Source organism: Caretta caretta, chromosome 18, assembly GCF_965140235.1.
Source record: "Caretta caretta isolate rCarCar2 chromosome 18, rCarCar1.hap1, whole genome shotgun sequence".
Lineage (NCBI taxonomy): Eukaryota > Metazoa > Chordata > Testudines > Cheloniidae > Caretta > Caretta caretta.
In genome coordinates, this window is record NC_134223.1 from 12430004 (window position 1) to 12452782 (window position 22779).

General features: G+C 51.6%; 1 protein-coding gene across 6 annotated transcripts in view; it reads left to right on the forward strand.

Annotated features, from left to right (window-relative positions):
- CASZ1 (castor zinc finger 1) overlaps positions 1–22779 on the forward strand; it is a 271047-nt gene that overhangs the window by 129790 nt on the left and 118478 nt on the right. For 2 of the 6 annotated variants that reach the window (XM_048824775.2, XM_075121164.1), the window contains exon 1: positions 9446–9835. The exons of 3 other annotated variants lie outside the window; for them this stretch is intronic. In XM_048824775.2, coding sequence (XP_048680732.2) covers positions 9787–9835 — 49 coding nt within the window. In that variant the 5' untranslated portion in view covers positions 9446–9786. Of the gene's footprint in view, positions 1–9445; positions 9836–22779 lie in introns of those variants that run through there. One more of the 6 variants, XM_048824776.2, reaches the window with a different exon arrangement.

Here is a 22779-nt window from a genome sequence, read left to right on the forward strand (position 1 = left end):
CGTATCCTGACCATCTCTGCAGCTTCCTGTTGTGAATGGGAGCAGAGACGTGGGAAACCTATTACTCTTCCAGCCGAGGGAGGCCAATGGCTGGGGATACCGGGAGCTCTGCCGAGAGGAAACCTCCCTTCAGCCTTTCACCTGAAGCTGGTAATCTCCCTGTGCTGAGTCCCTGGAACAGGGGAATTGTGTTTGAAGCGCAGCCAGTGGTGATTTAGTGGCAGACATTTGCAGAAGAGACTTTGATTAATTCGTAGTAAAATAAAGTAGCACTCAGGTGCCAATGCCACATTCCAGGGCGAGCCGGCAACCTAGGTGCGCGCTGGGCCCAGTGCCAGCTGCCTGAGCAATCCCCGCGGAGGCGGCAGCACCAGCCAACCAGCAATCTCTCACTGCTTGGTCTTCTTAATTATTGATTAATATTTTTTCCCTTCCCTGGCAAAAAATATGGTATTTGGTAACAAGCTCCCATTGCAAAATGCTGATGATTTGGAGAATGTGTCACTGAGGCTGCGGGGTGATAAAGAGGAGCGGGAGCCCAACCAACAATCTGGCTCAGCCAGTTTGCCTATTTATTAAAGAAAAAGCCAAGATCATGAGCTTTTTTTGTTGTTCAGTTTGTGGGCAACTCCCCTCATGGCCACTCTTGGGCGCCCAGCAAATTAAACTTGGTATCAGCCTGGGCAGGTGGCGGAGGGAGCAGCAGCAGCTTTGTCACCTAGTTAGTGCTGCAAAACTAGCAAGAAAGTGGGATTTATTTTTGCTAGCGCTCACGTAACCCTTTAAGTGACCAGGCGGAATTGTTTTCCAGCATAGACGGCAGCTGTTAACTCATGTGAAGGGACCGCGGGTTAGCAGTACCCAGGTTAGTCTGGTGTCAATCCAGAGGAGCTCTCTTGAAGCCAGTGGTGTCACTGGTATACATGACCTGGACTTGGGTGGGCGGCATCGTTGGTGGTAACTGTTGGGGTTCCCTGGGCTCTGTTCCATGTGGGGCTGGGGCGTAGCAGCCTGTTCGATTTTGTGTTTTGGGGATTTTGTCAGGGAAAAGGTCAATTACCAGGAGCTGCTCTGGGGAGTGGCAGCAGGGGTCAGTTATATAGCTGGGGAATACAGCAGCTCTCCTCTGCCCATCGCTTGAAGGCATGCTAAGTACCCCTTAGATACCATCCTCTGTACTGCATGGGCCTCCAGGGCTGTTGGATGGGGGACTTAGGATCTGCACTAAGAGGCCTTCATGCAGCTAAAACTTCCACTGACTCCCATGGCCCTGAGTGGTCATTCCCCTAGCCACCAGCAGAGCGCTGGCTGGTTACCAAATGCTGGATGAGCGAGGTGGGAGTGCATGATTTTGATGACCAAGGTCAGCTTCCATGGGGAGTTATCTCAAGTCCGGGAGCTCAAGCTGGAGAAAGGATCGAGGGTTGCGCTGGAGTTTTCTGACCTAGTTTTTTAAACAGAGAGTTGGTTTAGGAAGGGGTTGGGGTCTATGTTTTAATGACAGCTGGCATCACAGCCCCTTTCCTGGGAGACAGCCATCTTCCTCATCCTCTTCTTCCTCTCCGAGACCCAGTCCATGCTATCTCCACAGTCTTCCTGTTGATAAAGGCTCCCATGACCCTCCTCATGTGGGCCATGATGGGAGCGAAGGGTATTTTTCAAGGTTTCTGCTGGGTTTTTTTCCCTCTGAAATATAAGGATGTGCAATTTTTTTAGTTTCAATTTAGCATTGGAGAATTTTATAATTTAGTAATTAAAATCTCTGATAGGCTTTAGAAATTGCAGCTAATTGAATTTAATGGGAAGATGATTTTCAATTTTATTTGATTACCCGGACCCCTGGCATTGGTATTTATGGGAAAAAAATGGGAAATGTGCTGTGTGGGCTAAGATGGCATAATTGAATTAAGGCTAATCGGATTTCTTTGTCATGAATTTCACTATAATTTTCCTATAATTTTCCATTAGATATCTAGTTTACAAATATTCACAAAGAAATGAAGCTCTTTCGGAATGGAGATTGCTGGCTAACAGGATTACAGAGACGATAGCTCGGCACTGCCAACCCGGGCTCCTTCAGTAATGCAATCGCTGCGTCTGCCTCACACTTTCCGCCTACCACTGCCCCCCCCGCCCCCTCCTGGCCCATTGTCAGAGCCTCCTGCACGGCCATGCTTCCTTCGGGGCCTTTATTAGCTCTGCACGTTGTTGTGTCCGGCACGCGCATGCACAGTGTCAGCACCCTCACACATGCAAACTCAGTGTCGGCACACACACACATGGTGACAGCACATGCACACGCAATGTCTGCACAGGCACATGCACACACAGTGTCAAATCACATGTACGTGTAATGTCAGCGTGCACACACACAGTGTCAGAACACATGTAACGTCAGCACATGTACACACTGTCAGAACACACACATGCACATGTAATGTCAGCACACACACACATCCACCCACAATGTCAGCATGTGCACACGCATAGTATTGGCACATAAACACTGTCAGCACCCATGCACACTCGTGCACACATAGTGTCAACACATACAGACACTCTCACATACAGTATCATGAGGAGATTCTTCCCCGTCGCTTCCTGTTTGCCTGATGGGGAATCTCCCCTCGTTCAGTCCTTGCTGCATCGTGGAGCATTCTTGGCCTTCGTTTTCCACCAAACGCTTTCCCAGGGCTCTGTTCTCCGTCCTTTCCCCCATTCCCTGTCCCCTTTGTCACTTGCCTTCACTCTCCCCCTATTGCCAGTCTAACCATGCCGAGTCCTGGGCCAGCCTTCCAGTGCCAGCCCCGCCTGTCTCTTCATGGGAAGGTCAGCGCTCGCTAGCTGCACTCCACTGGGCTTCCCACACAAAAGCGAGCGCAGGGACAGCTTTCAAGTGGCCAGGGCTTTTGTCCCACAGAACCAGCTGCTCTCAGCTGCATAGCGGCCCCCAGTGGTACCCTGCATGCCTCCAAGCAACAGCTGTCACTGAGTGTCTGTGCTGTCCCATCCCAGCCCCCTCAGGTACCTCTCCTGCTCCATGGAGTTTCAGAGCAAGGCTCTGGCTTGCTGCGTTCTCACCAAGAGAACCTATCAACTGCAGAGGGAGCTGGGAACTTCCCAGCCTGCTTCTAGTTTCCCTCCTTTCTGCCCTGTCTCCTCTCCAATCCCAAACAGCTTAACTCCTGAAACTAATGTAACTGAAACACCCCCCACACCGTGTCCACGGAAGAATCAATGTGCAGTTGCAGTGCAGTCACCACTCCCTCCGTCCCATCCACCCTCCTCTCCCCTGCCTCCCCCTCAGTCAGGTCAGCTCTGGGCATTGGCACAAGTTCACTTTCCATCGGGGTATTGGGACTCTATCCTAAAATCCAAGCCCAAGCCTGTCTCTCTGTCATCGTGTCTCTATCATTTTAGGGGGACCAAGCCACCTGCACCATGCACCTGCTGAAGCCCCGTCCCGCCCTGAGGCCTCACATAGAATCATTGCCCTGGGTTGGGCAGTGAGAGAGGGGGCAGTGCCGCCATGTGCTCGTCTATGCTCCATGCCAAACTCTGCTGCCTTGGCTTACGGGCAAGCCTTTAGGACCTGCCCATTCACACACTGCTCTGGGAGTGAGGCATGGGAATATGGCCCCTCCTTGGCACATGGGCTGCAACCTGGACTTAGAACGGTTTTACTGCTGATACCCACTTCCTTATCACAGCCATAATCTTAATGCCCAGGCAAGACCCGGGTTGGTGTCCTGGTATGTGCAGTATGGCGGTGTTTGCACCACAACGTGGTTACGTGTGAGTACATGAATGTGTGAATGTATGTGTGCGTGCTTTTTTGTGTCTGTGCTTGGACACATACCTTTACATGTGTGTCTTGTGCATGTATTTGCACACGAGTGTGCATGTGCGCCAGAGGGAGACAGATTCACTTAGACTGTCAATTCTTTGGAGCAGGGCCTGTCTTTTTGTTCAGTGTCTATACAGCACCAAGGACAATGGGTCCTGGTCCATGACTGGGTCTCTCAGGCGTTGCAGTAAAACAAATAATAAATAATAAAGTTAATTAATACTAATGGGCCTTCCAGTGCCTTTCAGAGGGCTCTATCTAGAGATGGAGTCTTGGGTAGTTCCAGGGCAGGGAGCTCTGGGCTAGACCAGGGTTGCATTTGCTGGTTTCATGGGCACTGTCCTTACACCTCAGGGCCATGCACATCCACTCCTGGACTCAGTTCCATGGTAAAACTACCCCCCCTTTGGCTCCATCCCAAATCCCCAGCTCCCCCCAGGGCTGCCCTTTTAATTGTTATTGTTAATTGTAGCTCTTTGTGAGTTGCTTTGAACACCTTCCCCCGAGCACCCTCTGAGCCCTGAGCAGCCTGTGGCCTTCCTCAGTGTGCATTCACTGCTTCATGGCCTGCTCCTGGTAGGGTAAGTCCCCAGGGGAAGTGGTCAGGTGCCAAGCAGCATTCGGCTGGGACACCTGCTGGAAGAGCTGGGATCACTGGCAGAGCAGGAGGGAGGAGGCGCGGGGGGAGGGAGACTAGTGTGAAATGGCTTGAATAAAGCCCAAGGAATAGTAAGTAGCATGACCTATGCCCAGGTGCCAAGGCCCATTGGCCCTGCACAGCACCACCCTGCTCACTGATACTCGGTAGCGTCCCTTTGGCAGTGCTTGCTGGGCTTGTCATGCCAATAAAGCGACTGAAACTGAACTGAGAAGAAAGGAGTGAAAGAGCAGGAAAGGGGAAGAAAGCACGGATTGTCTGCTCCTGCCATCCAGGCCCCGAGGCCTCTGGGCACCTCCCTTGGTGAAACAGAAATCAAACAAAATTACAGAAATAGGGCAAGAGCGTTTGCCTAATAAACTCCCTGAGCGAAAGGGAGTGGAGGAGCCTGGAGATGCCAGATCCCCAGCCCAAGAGCCAGAGCCCAGGTGGGTCTAGAGCTGAAGGTGCTTGGGTGAGTCCCAATAGAGGAGAGAGAGAGAGAAGGAAAGGAAAGGAAAGGAAAGGAAATGGAAAGTGAGAGAAATAGAAAAATGAAGGGGGAGGAGATGCGCAGAGCGTGATGTCCCATGTTTCATTGTCCCTCCGAAATGTGGCAAGTCCCCTGATCAACCCTGGTGCAGCCTTCATGGGTAAAGATTAAACTGTAATAATAATAATTAATCATCCCTCGCCCTCTCATCACAGCTTTCATCTGAGGATCTTCAAGCGCCTAGCAAACATTAATTAATTAAAGTTCTTAATGCCCCTTGGAGGCAGAGGAGGGACACACAGAGATTGCCTCGCTTGCCTCTGAAGTGCAGCCACCTCTGGGGTGGAATGTGGCAGTTGCTAGACATTGCAGGCTGATACTGCAATACAGTTCAGGACAGGATGAAGGGAACTGCCCTCTCTCCAGGCGTCTCAGGGGTCAGCATGTCCAGGAGCTAGAGTGTGGGCTAAGCCAGCTCTGACTTTGGGAGGGTCAGACCCAGTGGTGAGGAGTGGGGCAAAACTTCTGTTTAAATGGTTTCACAAAGGGTCCCAGCAGAGCAGGAAGCCAAGTGGCCCCAGTGGGAGGGAAGAGCACCCTTTTCTTGGGTAAGAGGCAGGGAGGGAGGATGGAGAAATAAAGCCTGATCCTGTGACTGGAGATCACTGAGATAGGAAATCAGCCTGCCAGTTGCGTCAGCTCCAGGGCTTGGACTTCACCTGAAACGCTCCTCAGCAGGTGGCTTCTGGAGGAGGAGCAGGAGTGATGGTGAGAAGTCCACACCAGAATCTGCAGTGGGAGTTCTGGGGGGGGAGAGAGAGAGTGTGAGTGTGGGTGTGTGGATGTGCATGCATTTGAGTGTATGTGCATGTTGTTTTATTGTATTAGTGTGCTTGCATGCCGTGTGCATCTGTGCATGCTGTGTGTGCATATGTATTAATGTGTGACTCTTCATTTTTGTGTGTGCAGGAGCACAGGTGCATTCAGGAGGTGTGTGTGTGTCATTGTGACAGTGTGTGTACACTGTGTGTGTGCCTACTTGTTGACCCCGTGCGTGTTATTCTGTGTGTGCTCCCTTCAGCATGGGGTCTGGAATACAGAACCCAGGGTCTCAGCGGATGACGATGATGGGTAAAAGAGCTCCTACCATTTAATTATTGTATGTTTGTAGGAAATATTAGAGTGAAGAAATCTGCGTTCATACAGGATGTTTCTCATGGTCTGGAACATAAGGGAGACTCAGGAATTTTAGGCCCTGAAAGGAGGTGCCGGGCCAAAATCAAGTTGTACAATCCCTGTGATTAATAGAAATACAGGAGCAAAATATTCCCTTGCAGGGGCTTGACATTACAATGTCCTGCTGGGGCCTGGGAACCAGGAACGGGCACTGACTAGAAATTGGCTAGGCTAGTGTCGCTCTCTGGTCTGCATGGAGTATGGAGGAGTGGTAAGCAGATTTAAAAGATGAGACCCAACAATTGTGGTGGTAGGAATCACCCAGCAGTGGGGGCTAGGCATGTTGGCTGACAGTCCTTTTAAAGTAGGAGTTTGATTTCTTCAAGCTGGAAATGAGCATCATGGCCTAATGGCTTTGGGGGTCTTTAAATAAATGAGTGAAAGAGGAAGCCGTTGAGGTATCAGGATCTGGTCCCTCTGACTTCTGCTGGTGTAAAACCTAGGTGAAGGGCTCCACGCCAGCTGGGTGCCTGGCCCTGCTCCACCAGGGAGCCCACAGGCCCGAAAGTTGACCAGGCCAGTGAGGGAGGGGTATGGCCGGGGGGTCCTCAGATTGGGGTCACTGCTTTTCTTCCCCAGGTGTGAACGCCACTGAGCCACAGCTTCCCCACTGATTTGAGGGCTGTTCCAACACTTGGGCAGGGCAGACAGTGCCCTCGGTCTTAGGGTATCCAGTCCACACCACCTCCCTGTGTGGCCACACCCACTTCCTGGCCAGTAAATAGAGTCTGTGGTGCACTCCCTCCTTCAGGACTTGAGCCTGGTGTCTGATTTTGTGCCAGCGGAAGCCAGGGTGGCTAGAGCCCAGCAAGACGATTCAAACCCTCTTTGGGTCACACTGGTGCTTCCCCCCCCCCCCCCCCCCCCGCCCCTTGGTGTTGTCTTAAGGGGTTTTACACATGCAGATTTAGGGCCTGCCCTGATGGCACCCACAGGGTCCCTGAGCTAAGGAATAGCACCAGCCTTGTTGGTAGTAGCTTGGAAATTCATTGGCTATTCCTAAGCACTGCCTGAGAGACCTGCTCTGCCAGAATCCACATGGCCCAATACAGGACATTTAAAAAAAAAAAAAAAAGCTCACAACCTTGTTCAAAATACCTATTTAATCAGGTAAATAATCTGTTCGTTTGTTTTAAAGAAAGAGACGTATGTGTGTGTTTACCCAACACGCCTCTGAGAACCTCCCTAACATTCTTTTCTACTTAAAAATAAAAGCAACAAGAAATGAGGAAATTCAGGGAACAAAAACCGTAACCCTGTTGGGCCCAAACATACCCCTGGTGTAATGGCACTGACTTCCTGAGGCCTGCGCTAGCAGTGGGATTGGCCCAGTGTGTTTAAATAATGTTAAAGCTTGTGACATAAACCAGTAAAACACCCACCAAGTCAGAGTGAACACTACTGCTCTGGCCTGAGTTTGTTTTGTACTGCGCGCACACACCCATGTTACACTTGTGTACACACACACACACACACATGTTACGCTGTGTGTGCACACACCCCTTATTACACTTGTGTACCCACCCATCCCACATTACATTCCTGTACACCCCCCATATTACACTTGTGTACATGCCACCTTCCTGTATTTTGCTCATCTACACGCACCCACCCCATATTACACTCATGTACATACACACCATATTACAATCATACACACACATACACTAGTGCACACTCTCTGCCTTGCCCAATACACAGTCATTCTCTCCCACACAACATTGTCACTACACACTCAGACTTCTCCGCACACAACACAGACTGTAACACAACCATTTGCTCTCTCTCACAAAAATACACCTATTCATTCCCACATGCAGATATTCTCTCTCTCACACTAGCACACACTCACAGACATTCTACCTTGCACACAGCACACCCCTTCAGACTCATTCACTCCAGCCTTTCTCTCTCTAAAGCTGCAGGGATTCCTGTGACCAAATCAGTCTGGGGGAGCTGCTTGGTTCCATTGGCTCTTTATTCAGTTCAAGCTTCTCCAGGATAATATTGCTGCCCTGTTGGTGCAAAGACTCAGAACCTTTCTAGGTGACTCTTTTGGGAAGGGGATGTGGCAGCTCACCTGGGATTATTTTTATTATTTGTATTGCCGTAGCACCTAGGAGCCCCAGTCAGACCCCATTGTGCTCAATCTGGAGTCAGCAGGTCAGATCCTGATCTCAGCTGTGCCAGTGTAACACCATCCGATGGGGTTACTCCAGATTTACACCCATGTAACTGAGCTCAGAGTGTGGCCCAATAGGTACCAATTCTGGGGCGAGAGGGGACCATGTGCAGCCTTGAGGGGGCCAGTGCCGTGGAAGCATTGATCCACTGATGCCTGCCATCTGTGTGAAGCAAACCAGAGTGCAACACAAATGCAAAGGCACATTTCTGCATAATTTTTTCCTCCTCACTGGTGGGTTTTGTTCTCATTGAGAGAAACAATAAGTAACAATAAAAGCCGGAACTCCTCGCCCCCTGCTCCCCCATCCTAGGGAAGGAGGGAAGAAAAATACCCAACTCCTTTCCACCCCAAAAGCCCCCCCCCAAGCGATTGCATCTTACGTTCTCCTCTGCCGAGCGATCCCTAAATTAAATACTAAACAACCAACCATTAGTTCATGTTTGCTTAGCGCTTTGAAGGGCCTGGGCTGTACTCGCCTCTCATCTGCACCCACGGACTGACTTCAGACTAGGGGATGGATTCTGATCTCCTTTACACTGACATGAATCTGGAGTAATTTAAAGCGTTCCCTCCAGCTGCACCAGGTCTGATGTTGGCCCTTTGGAGCGGGTGTAATCCAGTGCAGAATTTGACCCAGATCAGATTCTGATCCCAGCGTAAATCCAGAGTTAACTCCAGTCAAGTCAGTCGCTATTGCTAGTATCAACCCAACTTTTATTTAACATAATCTCGCCAACTGGGTGCATCCCCCTGGCACAGCACTTTGCCCAGTTAAATCAGTACATGGGGTGGGGGAGAGAGACACTGAACCTTAAATCTCTATCCCTCAAGCCCATGCCACTGAGCTCCCTGGCTGCTGGCGTTTGGTTCCCGCAGGGGCTCCCGTTCACCAGCCTCGTGTGTCTTTTCTTTTCTTTTCTTTCTTTCTTTTTTCTTTGGGCCCCGAGTCCCGCCTCTCCACCCGGGGAGCCAAAGGTTTGGGAAAGCAGCGAGCCAATAAGGCCAGCCCCTAGCAAGCAGCCCTGATAGGGTAACGCTGCTTGGCTGGGCTTTTTTTCAGAACTGCTCAGCTCGCTGGCTGGGAGCTGGTTCCCTCAGCATCTTCTCTGGGAGGCAGTGAGCAGAGGCTGGGGAAGGCACTCTGATCTTTCACCTGCCCTCTAGCCAGTAGGGAACGCCAGGCTGGGGGGTGTGGCCAAGCTCTGTCCTGCCAATCACCTTCACTTTTGACAACCAGACTTCTCCTCCCCCCCATCACCCCCCCCCACCAGTGAACTCTGCTGCCAAAGTGTTCTTGGGGAGGACCGTCAAAAGCAATGACATCAGTATTTTAAACCAACTTGTTATTCGGGGAGCAATCAGTTGCAATTAGGTATTAATTAAGTATTATGAAAGTTGATTATTTGAGTGAATTCGGCTTTCGTCTCTCCGACTATGGTAAGTACAGCACAATTGTTCTTTTCCTGTCCCTTGTTCTTTCAGTTTGCACACACACAAAAAGCCCCTTCTGTCCGTGTCTCTTCTTTTCCCTCCCCTTTCCCTTTCATTCTTTCATTTGTTCTTTCTCGCCCGGTGCCGTTCTCTTTTTTATTTTTCTTTTCTTTTCCTCCCTCTGCCCGTGTCTCTTCTCTTGCTCTCTTTCCTGCGGGTGCGACCGATGGGGCTGGTTCGTCTATAAATAGTTTCTCTTTTAGTTTAATAAACTACCCAGCACAGCTGATCAGCTTTGGGTGGCCTTAGAGAGAGAGAGAGAGAGAGGGAGAGAGAGAGATTTTAATTTCTGTCTGTCTTTTTCCTGTTTGGTGGGGAGAAGAAGAAACTTTTTTATGTTCCCAAAGCCGGTGCTGGGAAAGTGGAGGGTGCCAGGGGTGTGTGTGTATGGAGGGGTGACGTCACTCTGATGGGGGAGGGGTATCATTTTTGGGGGGTGGGGGTGTTCCCCCCGCTGGAGCTTTAGATGTTGTATGGAAGCTTGTGAGAGTTTTGGGGGAGCAGCTCAGAATCAGGGTGCCTGACCCCCAGGTATAGCTCAAGGTAGGGACTCTCAGACTCTTTCACTTTTCTTTCAGTTGTTTTACGGAAGTTGCTTCCCCCCCCCCCCCAACCCAGCCTCTCTCTCTAACCAGATGAAGTAAGGGGGTGGGGGGAACTGGCTTCAAGAGGATCTCTTCCTTCTGGTTGATTTCAGATCCAGATCTGTTTGGGAAGCTGTCACTGAGAGAGACCCTGGGTTGAGAGAGGGGAGGAGGGACCGATAAATGGGATAGAGAGAGAATGATGGGGGGGGGAGTTTGTGGGGATTTTGAAATGATTCTGCATTTTATATATATATAAATATATAAGTCATGTGGGTTGTTTTTTCTTTAATTGTCTTACCCCCTTCTAAGCTCTGGTAAAGGTTGGTAAAGGTTGCTTGTCAGGTTCCTGTGCTGTCTAAATGAAAAGGAATTCAATTTATTTGGGACACGGTAGTGTCAGATGAAGAGGATGCTTATTACATTTAATGAGTATTTTTTTTTCACTTGGGCACATCTGGGATGGGTTTGTTTTTGTCCTTTCCATGCGAGGTGTGTAGGTTCTGGGAGGAGGGATGGCAGGCCCCCTCCTTGCTGGTTTTGGTTTCAGATTACGGGGCCCAGTATCGGGACTGGATGCGGTTTTGATAGTAGATTTTGTGGTCCAGTCTCTGGTTTTAGTTCTGGTGTTGGTCCGGCAGGGTGTGATGGGCTCTCTTGGCCTATTGTCAGGCTGGGGCACAGGTTGGGATTGAGAGACACTATCTGGGTGGGGTGAGGTTTCATGGCCCAGTATCAGGCTGGGATGTGATTTCAGCATAGGATTTGGTGGCAGGCAGGGTGTGTTGTGTTGTCAGGCCTGGGATAGGCTTTGGGCTTGGATTTCACAGCCTTTTCCGGAGGTTCAGAGCAGGCAAGTTTGGAGTTTGTCAGGAATTCCTCAGGCCACATTTCCCACTATATGGGGTTCCAACACCACCTCTTTTTTGACCCAGTCCTAGTGGGAAAGTGAAACACTGTCCCTCTCAATGATTTAACTCCCCTCTCCCCTTGTTAAAAACTAAATGACAGCAGTGGGCCAAACCAGCTTGCACTGGCGATCCTGTCACTATTTGGATAATTATTGTAGTATATTTTTACAAGGGATAAGATAGTAATAAACTGGTTAATGATTGACTGGCCTGAACTTTGAACTCTGCTATTTTGCTTTAAAAGAATAAGGTGTTTTGTTGTTGTTTTTTTAAATGATACCAGGAATCAAAAAGAGCAGGAAGGACTCGCACACCTTGGTTTGAGATCTCAGTTGGCCCAGGCCTGGGCATGTGCTGTTGCCTCTCTTTAGTAGACCAAGGAGCTGGGAGGCTGAGTGGGCAGGGGCAGTGTTAAGGATGTGGTGAATTTAAGGAGTGTGGATAATTTTAAAGAGAAATAAACAATGATTTCTGCCCCCCCCCCGCCCCAATCCCCATCTCCAGGAACTGTGGCAGCTCCTAGATTGGGGGTTTGAATTGTAGCTGTGCCAGGTGTTTTCAGCCATGGTTGGCCTGGTTTCAGGACCTCTCTCCATTTAAACTCCCCTTCCTGGAGAGGTAATGCCTCCTGCTGGCTAGAGCTGTACCGTCAGCCAATCAATGTCAAACGCTCCCTCACATGCAGAGTCAACCAGCTTCACCAGTAACCAACGCCGGGCCTCCTCCTCCCTGTCCCATCCTCATAGCAATGGAAACTTCCCTCTGGCCTGCACCGTTGGGATGTAGGAGATGGGACAATGTAGCCCCTCCTCAGTCACGCAAGTGTAACGCATGCATGGGCTTCCCTGCCATACTTGCAGGTAACACAGACCTTCCACGCTCTGGTACGGGAGCTCAGAGTGCTGATAAGCTATGGAAATCAGGATCTGGGAGATCTGTTTAGGTCAGCATTACAATCTGCGTGTGGGTGAATCCATCCACTGTGATCACGGGGTAAAGACCTGCCCCATGATCACCACCTCTAACCATTACCTTCTTGAGAGCTGGTTTACCTCCCTCGGTCATCGTGACTTGAATTCTCTCCAGTCCCTTAAGCCTTGCGTCCCCAGGGCAGTACCTGAATGGCATTTCATGAGAGAGAGAGGGAAGTCAATGGGGACCCAATGTGTAAAGTCTGGAGGCCTGGTCCTGCTAAGGCAGGGGTTCTCAAACTGGGGGTCGGGACCCCTGAGGGGGTCACAAGGTTATTACATGGAGGATCGCTAGCTGTCAGCCTCCACCCCAGGCCCCACTTCACCTCCAGCATTTATAATAGTGTTAAATATATACAATATGTTTTTAATGTATAAGGGGGGTTGCACTCAGTGGCTTTCTATGTGAAAGGGGTCACCAGTATAAAAGTTTGAGAACCACTGCTCTAAGGGCTTTGTACACTGAGTTGATACACGTATGGGACCTCTAGGATCAGAAACTTCCACAGAAGTTAAAAGTGGGAAAGATCTCCCAGGCCAACTGATCCACCTGGGGCCAGGGTAGGATTGTTCCCTACATGGGATTGTCTAGGAGTGTGCTTCTAAATATCCTGAGCAACTGGGCTCCCATCACTTTCCCTGGGACTCTTTCATCATCTGATCAACCTCAGTCCGAGGAACTGCACTCAGACTGGGGACAAGGAGCCTAGATACCCGGGGGGGAGTGGGGGGCAATTAATACTGAGATAGTTGGATGCACCCAATTTTCCACTGAGGGATAGTTTTATACTTTCATTGTGTTAAAATGCTGTTTTCAAATAAACCTGGAAATATCCCCTGGGGTGGGGACACCACCCTTGTTATTGGATTTTAGACAATACTTAGAACAAAAAAAATAGGGTATGTATGTACATGCAATGTACTGTATCCTTCCACTGTAAAAAAAAAAATAGTGCCTACTTCACTGATAGAGAAACCAGTGTGGAAGTGGGTGTGATCAATACAGATACTCAAGCTGGGAGGGAGCAAGCATTTATTATGTAATTTTTGAACCTTTAGTCTCTCTTTGTATGGTTCCCTGAGCTGTTTGCCCTTCTCCCCTGTCTGCTGTCCACCAATATGGGAAATGCCGTACACATGGGGAACTTTTCTGCAGTTTCTTTTGGTTTTGACTGAATGGGTAGAATTCTACAGCAGGGCTCTCATACTCTAGTCAGTTCTCAGCAGCCTTACCGATAAACTCTCACAGATTTTTCCATAATAGCTGGGCTACCCTTGTGTCTTGGGCCTACTTTTGACTCACTTTCTACCATCAAAAAGTAAATCTGGGCTGTGGAATGGCTGCCTGTTGAGGTTTCACACTCAAAAGTTGACAGAAAGTGTCTGGAAAATATCAAGCTGGTGCAGATAGCATGGCTTGGGACTTTGGAGAGAGGGGCACTGTCTTTCCCCTCTTCTCTCCCACCTCCACCCCTTTTGCCTCTTTTTGTCCACAGGGATATTTTGTCGTCTCTATTTTTTTAGGGTGGTGGGTTTCGAACCAGGAGTCAGTTCACAGGAGTGCCATCATCAAAAAGGCCCAGACTGCTGGTTGGCCAACCAGAAGGTGGTTTGGGACAATCCATGTCCTGAGCTGTACTTTGCTAGCCAGAGAGGGGGCACAGGAGATTTTATTTGGGGAGGGATGGGACAGAACCCACACCCCAAAGTCCCACATGGTACTGTCCCCCTCGGTTTAACGCGGACTGGATCAGTTTGGACGTCTTCAGCAATAAAAAATGCCAATGTCGTCCTAATTCACCAGGCCCCGAGATGACAGCAAATTTACATTTTTTAATTAAACTAGCAGCCAGTTTTTATGAGAGGGGGCTGGGTTATGCAAATCAAATGGTTGTGTACGAAAGATTAGGAGAGTTTGGGAATAAATTCCACAAATGCTAATAAAAAGAAAGAGAGAGAGAATGAGAGAGGGACATTGTTCCATTAGCCCCTTTTAGACTGATTTCCCTGGAGAGAAAGGGATGTGGGAGTGGGGGGAGAAGGCTTTCAGAGACAGGTAAAATCCATTTTGAGGATTGAAAGCCCCCTTCGGACCAGGACCCCACTGCTCCCTGTTTCTTTTTCCAGAGCAGCATGGCACATTGGGGGGGAGGGCACCAGAGACAGGAGAAGGAACTTATTAGCTTCTAATTCTGACTGTACAAGTTAGAAACACGAACTGGGAGCCATAGAGCTGCCAGAAACATCTGTCTTGGGTGACTGCAGCCAGGCCAGATGCACGAGGGGGCACTCTGCGGGCGGAGGATGGGGTGACACTGTATAGCGCGAGGCCCAGTCAGGTAAGGGGGTGGACCCTGGATGGGCAAAGGGCAGGGCCAGATGGAAGGGGAGAATGAGACAATACTGGATGGGCCATATGAGGACCAAGCTGAGTAGGGAAACTGGGGGCTAGATGGGTACAGGGCTGGGCTAAGGAACTATGCAGACGAACAGGAACATACACTTGCTCCACATTGGATGGGTACAGGGCTGGGCCAGCATGCTGCATGGGTACAGGGCTGGGCCAGACAGGTGCAGAGCTGGGCCTACATGCTGGATGGGTGCAGGGTAGGGCGGGCGTGCCTGATGGCTGCAGGGCTGGGCCAGCATGCTGGAAGGGTAAAGGGCTGGGCCAGATGGGTGTGGATTTGGATTGGTTGGTACAGTGGGTGCTGGATGGGTATGAATATATTGTTCCCTCCCACAAAATCCAAACCCTCTCTTCCTCCCTCCTTTGGGCTTATTGGTGCTGAGTCCATAAATGAGACCCTCACAGCTCCCCCAGTCTCTCCAGCATCCCACTGGACCAGCACTACCCTTCCACCTGTTTCTCAGGAGACTCCCTTTCCACCTGGACACACAGGTACTGGAAGTATCCCTGTCCTTTGGCCCATGGGGAGAGTAGCTGACAGCGCAGCAGCAGCGGGATCTGGTGGGGTCCTTCCTCTGCCAGATGCTTCCCTGACAGCCCCATTGAAAAGTAAACGTGCAGTTCACCTGGTTTCAACATGTCCCTCTTTAAAGTTCCTGAAGTCCTTTCCTAGGTACCATTGAGGTTTCCCATCCTCATCTTCTGGCTGCATTGGAGGTTCCCTGGTGATTTGGGGGCTGGGGTCCTGGCTCAGGTGCCAGGTACAGAGCAGAGCAGCTGTCAGCCGCTGAAAAACACAAACTTAAAAGTTCCTGAGGTGGGAAAGTGTTTGGAGCTTCCAGTCCTGGGGCAGTTTCAGTCTCAGAAGGAAAGCTGAGCACCACGTACAGTCTGGAAGGGCAGAGAGGATGAAAACGGGACAGAGGAAAGGCATGGGAAGCATTGGGTGCAATTCACCTGCTGGCCTAAGTGCCCACAGCACCTCTGAGCAGTCATTGGCCCAGTGTGGAATTTGGATCCCCTATCCCCAGTTTTGGGTGTGAAATTATGATTTACTCATGCCCCCCTGTGAATTGTGAGAGGGGTTGTTTCAGCAAAGCCTCTTGTGAAATGAAGTAAAAAGTAAAGACCTGCACAGTTGTGTCTGGGGGCAAGTGGAACCCACAGATGTGCACATACCCCCAGCCGTGCTGCACACATACACACCTGCTCCAGACACACCTATACATTCTTGTATGCACACACCCAGCTGCGCTGCACATGCACCTCTTCTGGACACAATCCTCCACACTCTTTTACACACACACCTAGCCATGCTGTACACATACACACACACATCTGCTCTGGACACATTCTACACACTCTGCACGCAGCCGTGCTGTACACATACACACACACCCATGCTCTGGACACACTCCCTCTTACATGCTATTGTACACTCACACGTACTGTGCTGAGCCCTCTCTTCGCTGATTCTGTTTCTGGAGAGGTTGGTGTCTCGGTGTTTTAGTTTGTGTGTGTTTGTGAGAATGGGGCTGGCATCAAAGCCCTGGACCCTGAAGGCGTCTCTTTACCCATAGGACAGGCCCAGCATGGCCTGTACAATGTGAGGTTCCTCTGCACTCTGCCATCTGGGCCAGTGTGTCTCAAGTCTGGCCTGATGAATAGGAGGAGCTCGGCCTTCTTGGCACATTCACTCCTTGGCCTCTGCTGAGGTTGCTACCAGTGGAGACGGTAGTAGTGCTGGTGGCTTTTGTGATGTAGCTCCTGAGCTGCCCTGAGACTAGACACTACTGAAGCTACCAAGGAGGGGTCTGTGTAGGAGCCCTAGTCCTGGTCTTCGTCAGGACCACAAGGGTCTGCATGACATGTGAGTGTCTGGGGTGCAGCATGTATGTGAGCACGGGCTGGGGGAGAGATCTTTAAAGCGCCCAGGCGCCTGGCCTGTTAAATACTTCCCCACTTCAGTTTACTTGTTCCAGTCAGCCCCTTTCTAAAGAAAGCAGGTAACCTTCCAGCCGAGGGGAGACTGGGGATCATTCAGCACAGCTGGCCCTGGAGGAGATTCAGAGCTAAGGAGCCCTGCACCCCCTTCCACCTCATCTCCGCTGCCAGCCAGTCTCATCTGCAGAGCATCAAGCACACACCGGGGTGGAGTGTCAAACTGCATGGAACAGGAGGAGGATGCGGGCAGGGAGGGGATGCGCATGCGATGGGGACCATCTTGCTGACTGCCAGAGCGGAGGCCAAAGGGCTGCTGGAATTAAGGGTCTCAGGAATGAAGTCTGAGTATGGCAGAGGGCCCTTTCCTCTGTGTTATTTTGGATCCCTTCTCTTGGCTGGGGGAGGCTGAGTAATTGCATTAGTAATTGCAGAGGAGACAGCCATATGTGACCGTGTAAACTGAGGAGGGAGAGAGACCTAGTGGTTAAGGTCTGGGGCTCAGGAGACCTGGGTTCTATTCCTGGCTTGGGCCCATCACTTCCCTTCTTTCTGTGCCCCAGTTTCCCTGTCGATAATATGGGGATAACAACACGCCACTGTGCAGCCCCAAGCCAGGGATGGGTACTTCAGCAATGGGAATAAATGAATTAGGGCTATGGTCTGTCCATGGGCAGAGTGTAGGGCTAGGGCCAGGAATTGCTGCTTCCCCCAGGCAGAGTGGATTTTACTTCTGCACCCCATCCGCACAACCCTCCTGCCTTCTTGGGTCCTCTCTGGGCTCCCTCTGTCCTGTTCCTGTTCCTGTTCCTTAGCATTCATGGCTTCAGCAGAAGGGTCTTTGGAAGGCCTGTGAGATCCTGGGACGAAAGGGGCAAAGTTCCAGCAGGCTGTTACTGTTGTGAATGGTGTCACTGTACCTGTTAGTAAATGGAGGTGATTCCTGGGACAGCAGCCCCCTGGCCTGGGATTCCCTGGAGAACAGCTGCCAGTGGCATAGGCAGGGCCGAGGGAAAACTAGGAAGTGGAATGTACAGCAGCTTCCCAACCTGGGAAACCATCAAAAGCCAGGCAGCTCCACTAGTCCTCATCTGGTATTTCCAGAAAAACCTGGCATCCTAGGGTGGAATTTATGATGGAAAAATAAAATAATAATAATAATAAAAAAGTCCTGATCCCTTTGAGGCCTGAGTCATAAATGCATCTTCTCATTAAAGCAGCTCCACCTCTCCACAAGGCGTTTGCCAGTGCAGTGCCTGTGCACATCCACAGGTTGGACTGTCTTACCTGTGGGAGCTCTCCTCTTCCCCTCCGGGAGTCCCTGAGCATCAGAGCTCCTCTCTCTTGCGGTCCTGCCAGTGCCCCTTTCTCTACTGAGAGCAGTCCTGGCTTCTCCAGATCCCACGCCACCACCCTCTCCCAGGCCTCTTTTCTTTGGGCTGCCATTTTGTGGGCACATGCATGGTGGTTTGGTCACCCACTACCCCGGTTCTGCTGTGTAATTCTGTGGATACATGCCCAGCTTTTCTAGAATTTCCCCCTCTCCCCCCGCCTGCTGTGTAATTCCTTGAGCACATGCCTGGCTCCCCCATCTCCTCAGGGTTGCCAAATGTCTAATCCCACAAAACCAAACACCTCAGCTCCACCCCTTCCCTGAGCCCACGACCCCTTCCCCGTGGCCTGGCCCTGCCCCCCGCTCACTACGTTTTCCCTTCCTTGGCTCGCTCTCCCCCACCCTCACTCACTTTCACTGGGCTGGGGCAGGGGCTTGGGATGTGGGAGGGGGTGAGGGCTCTGCGGTGGGGCCAGAAATGGGTTCAGGGTGTGGGAGGGGGCTCCGGTCTGGGGCAGGGGGTTGGGGTGCGGGAGAGGGTGAGGGCTCCAGCTGGGGGTGCAGGCTCTGGGGTGGGGCTGGGGATGAGGGGTTCAGGGTGCGGGAGGGGGCTGCAGGTTGAGGCAGGGGATTGGGGTACGGGGGGGGGTCCAGCCTGGGGGGTGGGGCAGAGGGGTTCAGGGTATGGGAGGGGGCTCTGGGCTGGGTCAGGGTTTGGGGTGCAGGGGGTGAGGGCTCCATCTGGGGGTGCTGGCTCGTGTGGGGCTGGGGGTGAGGGGTTTGGGTTCAGGAGGGGGCTCCGGGTTTGGAGGGACTCAGGCCTGGGCAGGATGTTGAGGCACAGTGTTGGGGCACAGGATTACCTACAGTGGCTCCCGGTCAGCGGCGCAGCGTGGGGGCTAAGGCAGGCTTCCTGCCTGTCCTGACACCGCGGACCGCACTGCGCCCCGGGAGCGGCCGGCAGATTCGGCTCCTAGGTGGAGGTGCAGCAGGCAGTTCTGCACCACGCTACCCTTGCATGTAGGCACTGCCCGCCCAGCTCCCATTGTCCGCAGTTCCTGGCCAATGGGAGTGCGGAGTCAGTGCTTGGGGAGGGGCAGCGCACACAGCCCTGTGGCCCCACCGCCTAGGAGCTGGACCTGCTGGCTGCTTCCTGGATGCAGCGCGGTGCCAACCCAGGTAGGGACTAGCCTGCCTTAGCTCCATAGCACCGCTGACTGGACTTTTAACAGCCCGGTCGGCGGTGCTGACTGGAGCTACCAGGGTCCCTTTTCGACTGGAAGTTCTGGTAAAAAAATAGACACCTGGTCACCCTACTCCTTCTTCCTGCCGGATGATTCAGTGGGGGTTCAGGGCATCTTGTAGTTGTTTGACGCTCCCCTTCCCATGCTCGTTTCAAAGTGGCACCCTGCACAGCAGGCAGAGGAGGAAGGAAGCCGCTCCTGGAATAATTACTGTGTCTGTGTGTCCTGAAGGTGAGAGCAGCTGTTCGTGGGGAGCAACCAGGGTAGAAGGGAGTTGTGGGGCGTGGAGAGGGGCTGGTTTGTTCTTTCAGTTGAATATTTTGTAATGGAAACACTGTCGGGCTGGATCCTTTCCGATCGCTTTGTGGAACTCAGCAAGCTTCCGGGGAGTTCCCAGGGCTCAAGGGTCCAGGCCCCTCCAGAGCAGGAATAACACTGCTTTGCTCTCGCTTGCTGGCTGCCACTCTGTACCTCTCCTTCCTTCTTCTTCTTTCCTGCCCTTCTAACTTGCCTCTGTTCAGATGAGCAAACTCCTCCCAGTTAGAGAACTTTGAGTTCTGTGACTTTCCCACCTAACTACTGAAATGCCACTCAAATTGATACAAAGAGGCGGGCCCGTCAAACTTTTCTTTCTGTAAACCATGCGCCTGTTTAAGAGAAGTCACCAGCCCAAACACCCCAAGCAATTGTCTCCTCATCTCCACTGCTGCAAGCTTGCGAGTGTCTGATGATGTTATTTCTGTCACTGTGAGTCTGTTCTCTGCAGCTTCTTGGCTCCTGGGAGCTCCAGGTCTGGGACAGGTAGGGGCGGGATGTAGATTTTGGCAGGATCCCAGCCTCTTTGGAGGACGGTTTGTGACATCACTTGTTTGCTTTTTGTTTGCTTTGTTTTATTTTCAAGAACATTTTGTGTTGAAAAATTTGCAGCCTCTGAGCTGGTGATTGGTGGCGGGAGCTCAGAACCAGATCTAGCTTCCTACGCTCCAGCTGAGGAAAGGGGAGGGATGGTGGGGGCAATAGAAACTCCTGTCTACTCCTAGCCCTTCTGGGGTGGACTAATGCTGGCCTGTGGGGGCGGTGACGCTTTGGGGGAATGTTCTGGTTAGGCCTGGAAGCCAGCATGTGGTTGCGGGGGAGCCTTGGTTGGATTTTCTGTAACCTGCTAAATGTTGCTAGGCTGAGCGAGCTGAGTCCCTTGTGCTGGGAAGGTCTGTTGGGAATGACTTTAAGATATCCCTGGCTTGTTGGGGTTAGGGGTTGGGTCATACTTTGAACTGCTGCTATGACTAGGGTGACCAGATAGCAAGTGTAAAAAATTGGGACAGGAGGTGGGGGGTAATAGGTGCCTATATAAGAAAAAGCCCCCAAAATCAGGGCAGTCCCTATAAAATCGGGACATCTGATCACCCTAGGTATGATTGAGGCTAGGTCTAGGTCTGCAGGACTGAGTGGGGGAAGGGGCAAAAATGGGGCCACCTCTCCCCACAGTACTCTCTAGGCCTAGAACTGTGCAGAGGAGACACCTGTTTGGGGGCACTCGGACTGCTGTGGCCTTGGGGAAAGAGCCTGCAGGTTGCAGCCAGCCAGAGAGTGAGGCTGCCACAGCAGTGTGGGAGACATTTCAGCAGGGACCATGGGATGCTGCTGATGGTATCAGTATTTCCCATGGTTCTGATGGCTGTTCCCTGAGTGGCGCTGATCAGCTGTGGGCTCCAACCCGCTCCCACTCCCTCCCTCATGACCTCTTCACCTCAGCCCCACCTGCCCCTCACACTCGCCCTCTTCCCCCTGCCCTAGCCCCTCTTCCTCCCTGCCTTCCTTTGCTGTTTAGCGGATCCCCCCCACAGACCTCACCAAACACCATGGCACTAGCACGGCAATGGCAGCTGTTATGGTGTTCCCTCTGCGTGTGTCTTGCCCCTGCCTCGCCCCGCAGTTGTCTTGTCAGTTAGACTGTGCACTCCTTGGGGCAGGGGCTGTCTCTTACTCTGCCTGTGCGGCACCCAGCCCAGTTGTCTCTGATCTCAGCCAGGCCACAGCTTACTCTGCTGCCTGTGATAAACATAAATAATAATAATAATGGGGTTCAGGTCAGGACAGTGGTCATTGGTTTGGTGCTTTTTAAATTCTGAGAATATTTATTAGTTCTCCATTTTGTGGTGGCTCCCCAATGTGCTAGGCCATGTTTAGCCATATATAGGAGGCTACAGCTCCTGCGCTGAAGTGCTGGACGTGTACGCTCCATCCAGGGGTCAGGTAACTCGTAGAGTGGGGTCTAGGGCTTCACTGTTACACCCTGGTGATTTGCAGAAAGCCCCCAGGGAGATTCCTCTACCCTGTTAACTGTTGGGCCAAGATCTCCTGAGAAGATTGTCTGCTCCTAGTAAACCACACCTCCGTCAGGGTCAAGGTGACCTGGGCGACAGACTAGGACAGGGAGCTAGAAACAAGTCGAGTTCAGGCAGAGTAACTTTGCACAGAGAGAAGGATGCATGGGTGGGCAGGTGGTATTTGGCAGGCAGCTGGCATAGAATGTCCCTGATATATGTCCGAGGCAATGGCTTTGCCCCCTGCCACCTTCCTAGCATGGCTGCAGTCTGAGTGTCAGAGTCTGGGACCTGAAATCTTGTGGTCATGGCTTTATTTGTGCCCACAGAAGCTGTGGCTGACAGCCCAGATTGAAGACCAGTAACAGCCGGGAGGAAGAGGAGGTGGAAGGGGAGGAAGGGTCTAGGAAAGGATCTGCACACAAGCCTATTTCAGGGCTGGAGCTGGAGGAGGATCGATGACAGGAAAGCAGGTTCCTTTCCCAGCCATGTTCCTAATTCATTGATGTCCAAGATTAGTGTCTGTGGCTTTGTCTGGACTTATGTGGAAAATGTTCCACTCTCTGCAGCCACTGGTCAGCTTCACCAGTAGGAGTGACACTGTGGGGGCAAGGCCTAAGGGAACCAAAAACAAGAGGCCATCAGAATCTCTGAATCTCTGGTCTCTGAATCCTGTGGGGAGATTAACATGGCGATGATGGCAGAGACTGAGGGCAAGGTGCAGGTGTAGGTCTTTTAAGGCCTTGTTCTGAACTGACCCAGACCTGGGCTTTGTTTATATTCACACCAGTCACTTCCTCTGCCGCAGGACCTGCCCAGTCCCCACTGTCTGCTCTCTTCCCAGTGAGGACATGGCCCCTCAAACCTGAGAGGTGTACAACCCCATCCTCCAGGGACAGGCAGTCCCACCCTCTAAGGCAGGAGCTCTCTAAGTCCCGTGTCCCCTGCAAGAGCAGTGTCTCTGCCTGCCAGCCCCCTGCAGCCCAGCCCTGTGTTCCCCTGGGCTGGCGCTGCATACACCGCTGGGCTCTGTGAACACAGAGTTTGTTTTGCCAGGGTGACCTGTTTAATCATCTCATTTTCTGGTGGCCGTTTATTCCTCGTTTCCACGGTTACGGCCCCATTAAGGGGAGAAGCAATAAGGCAGCGAGTCAAACAGGTAATAAAAA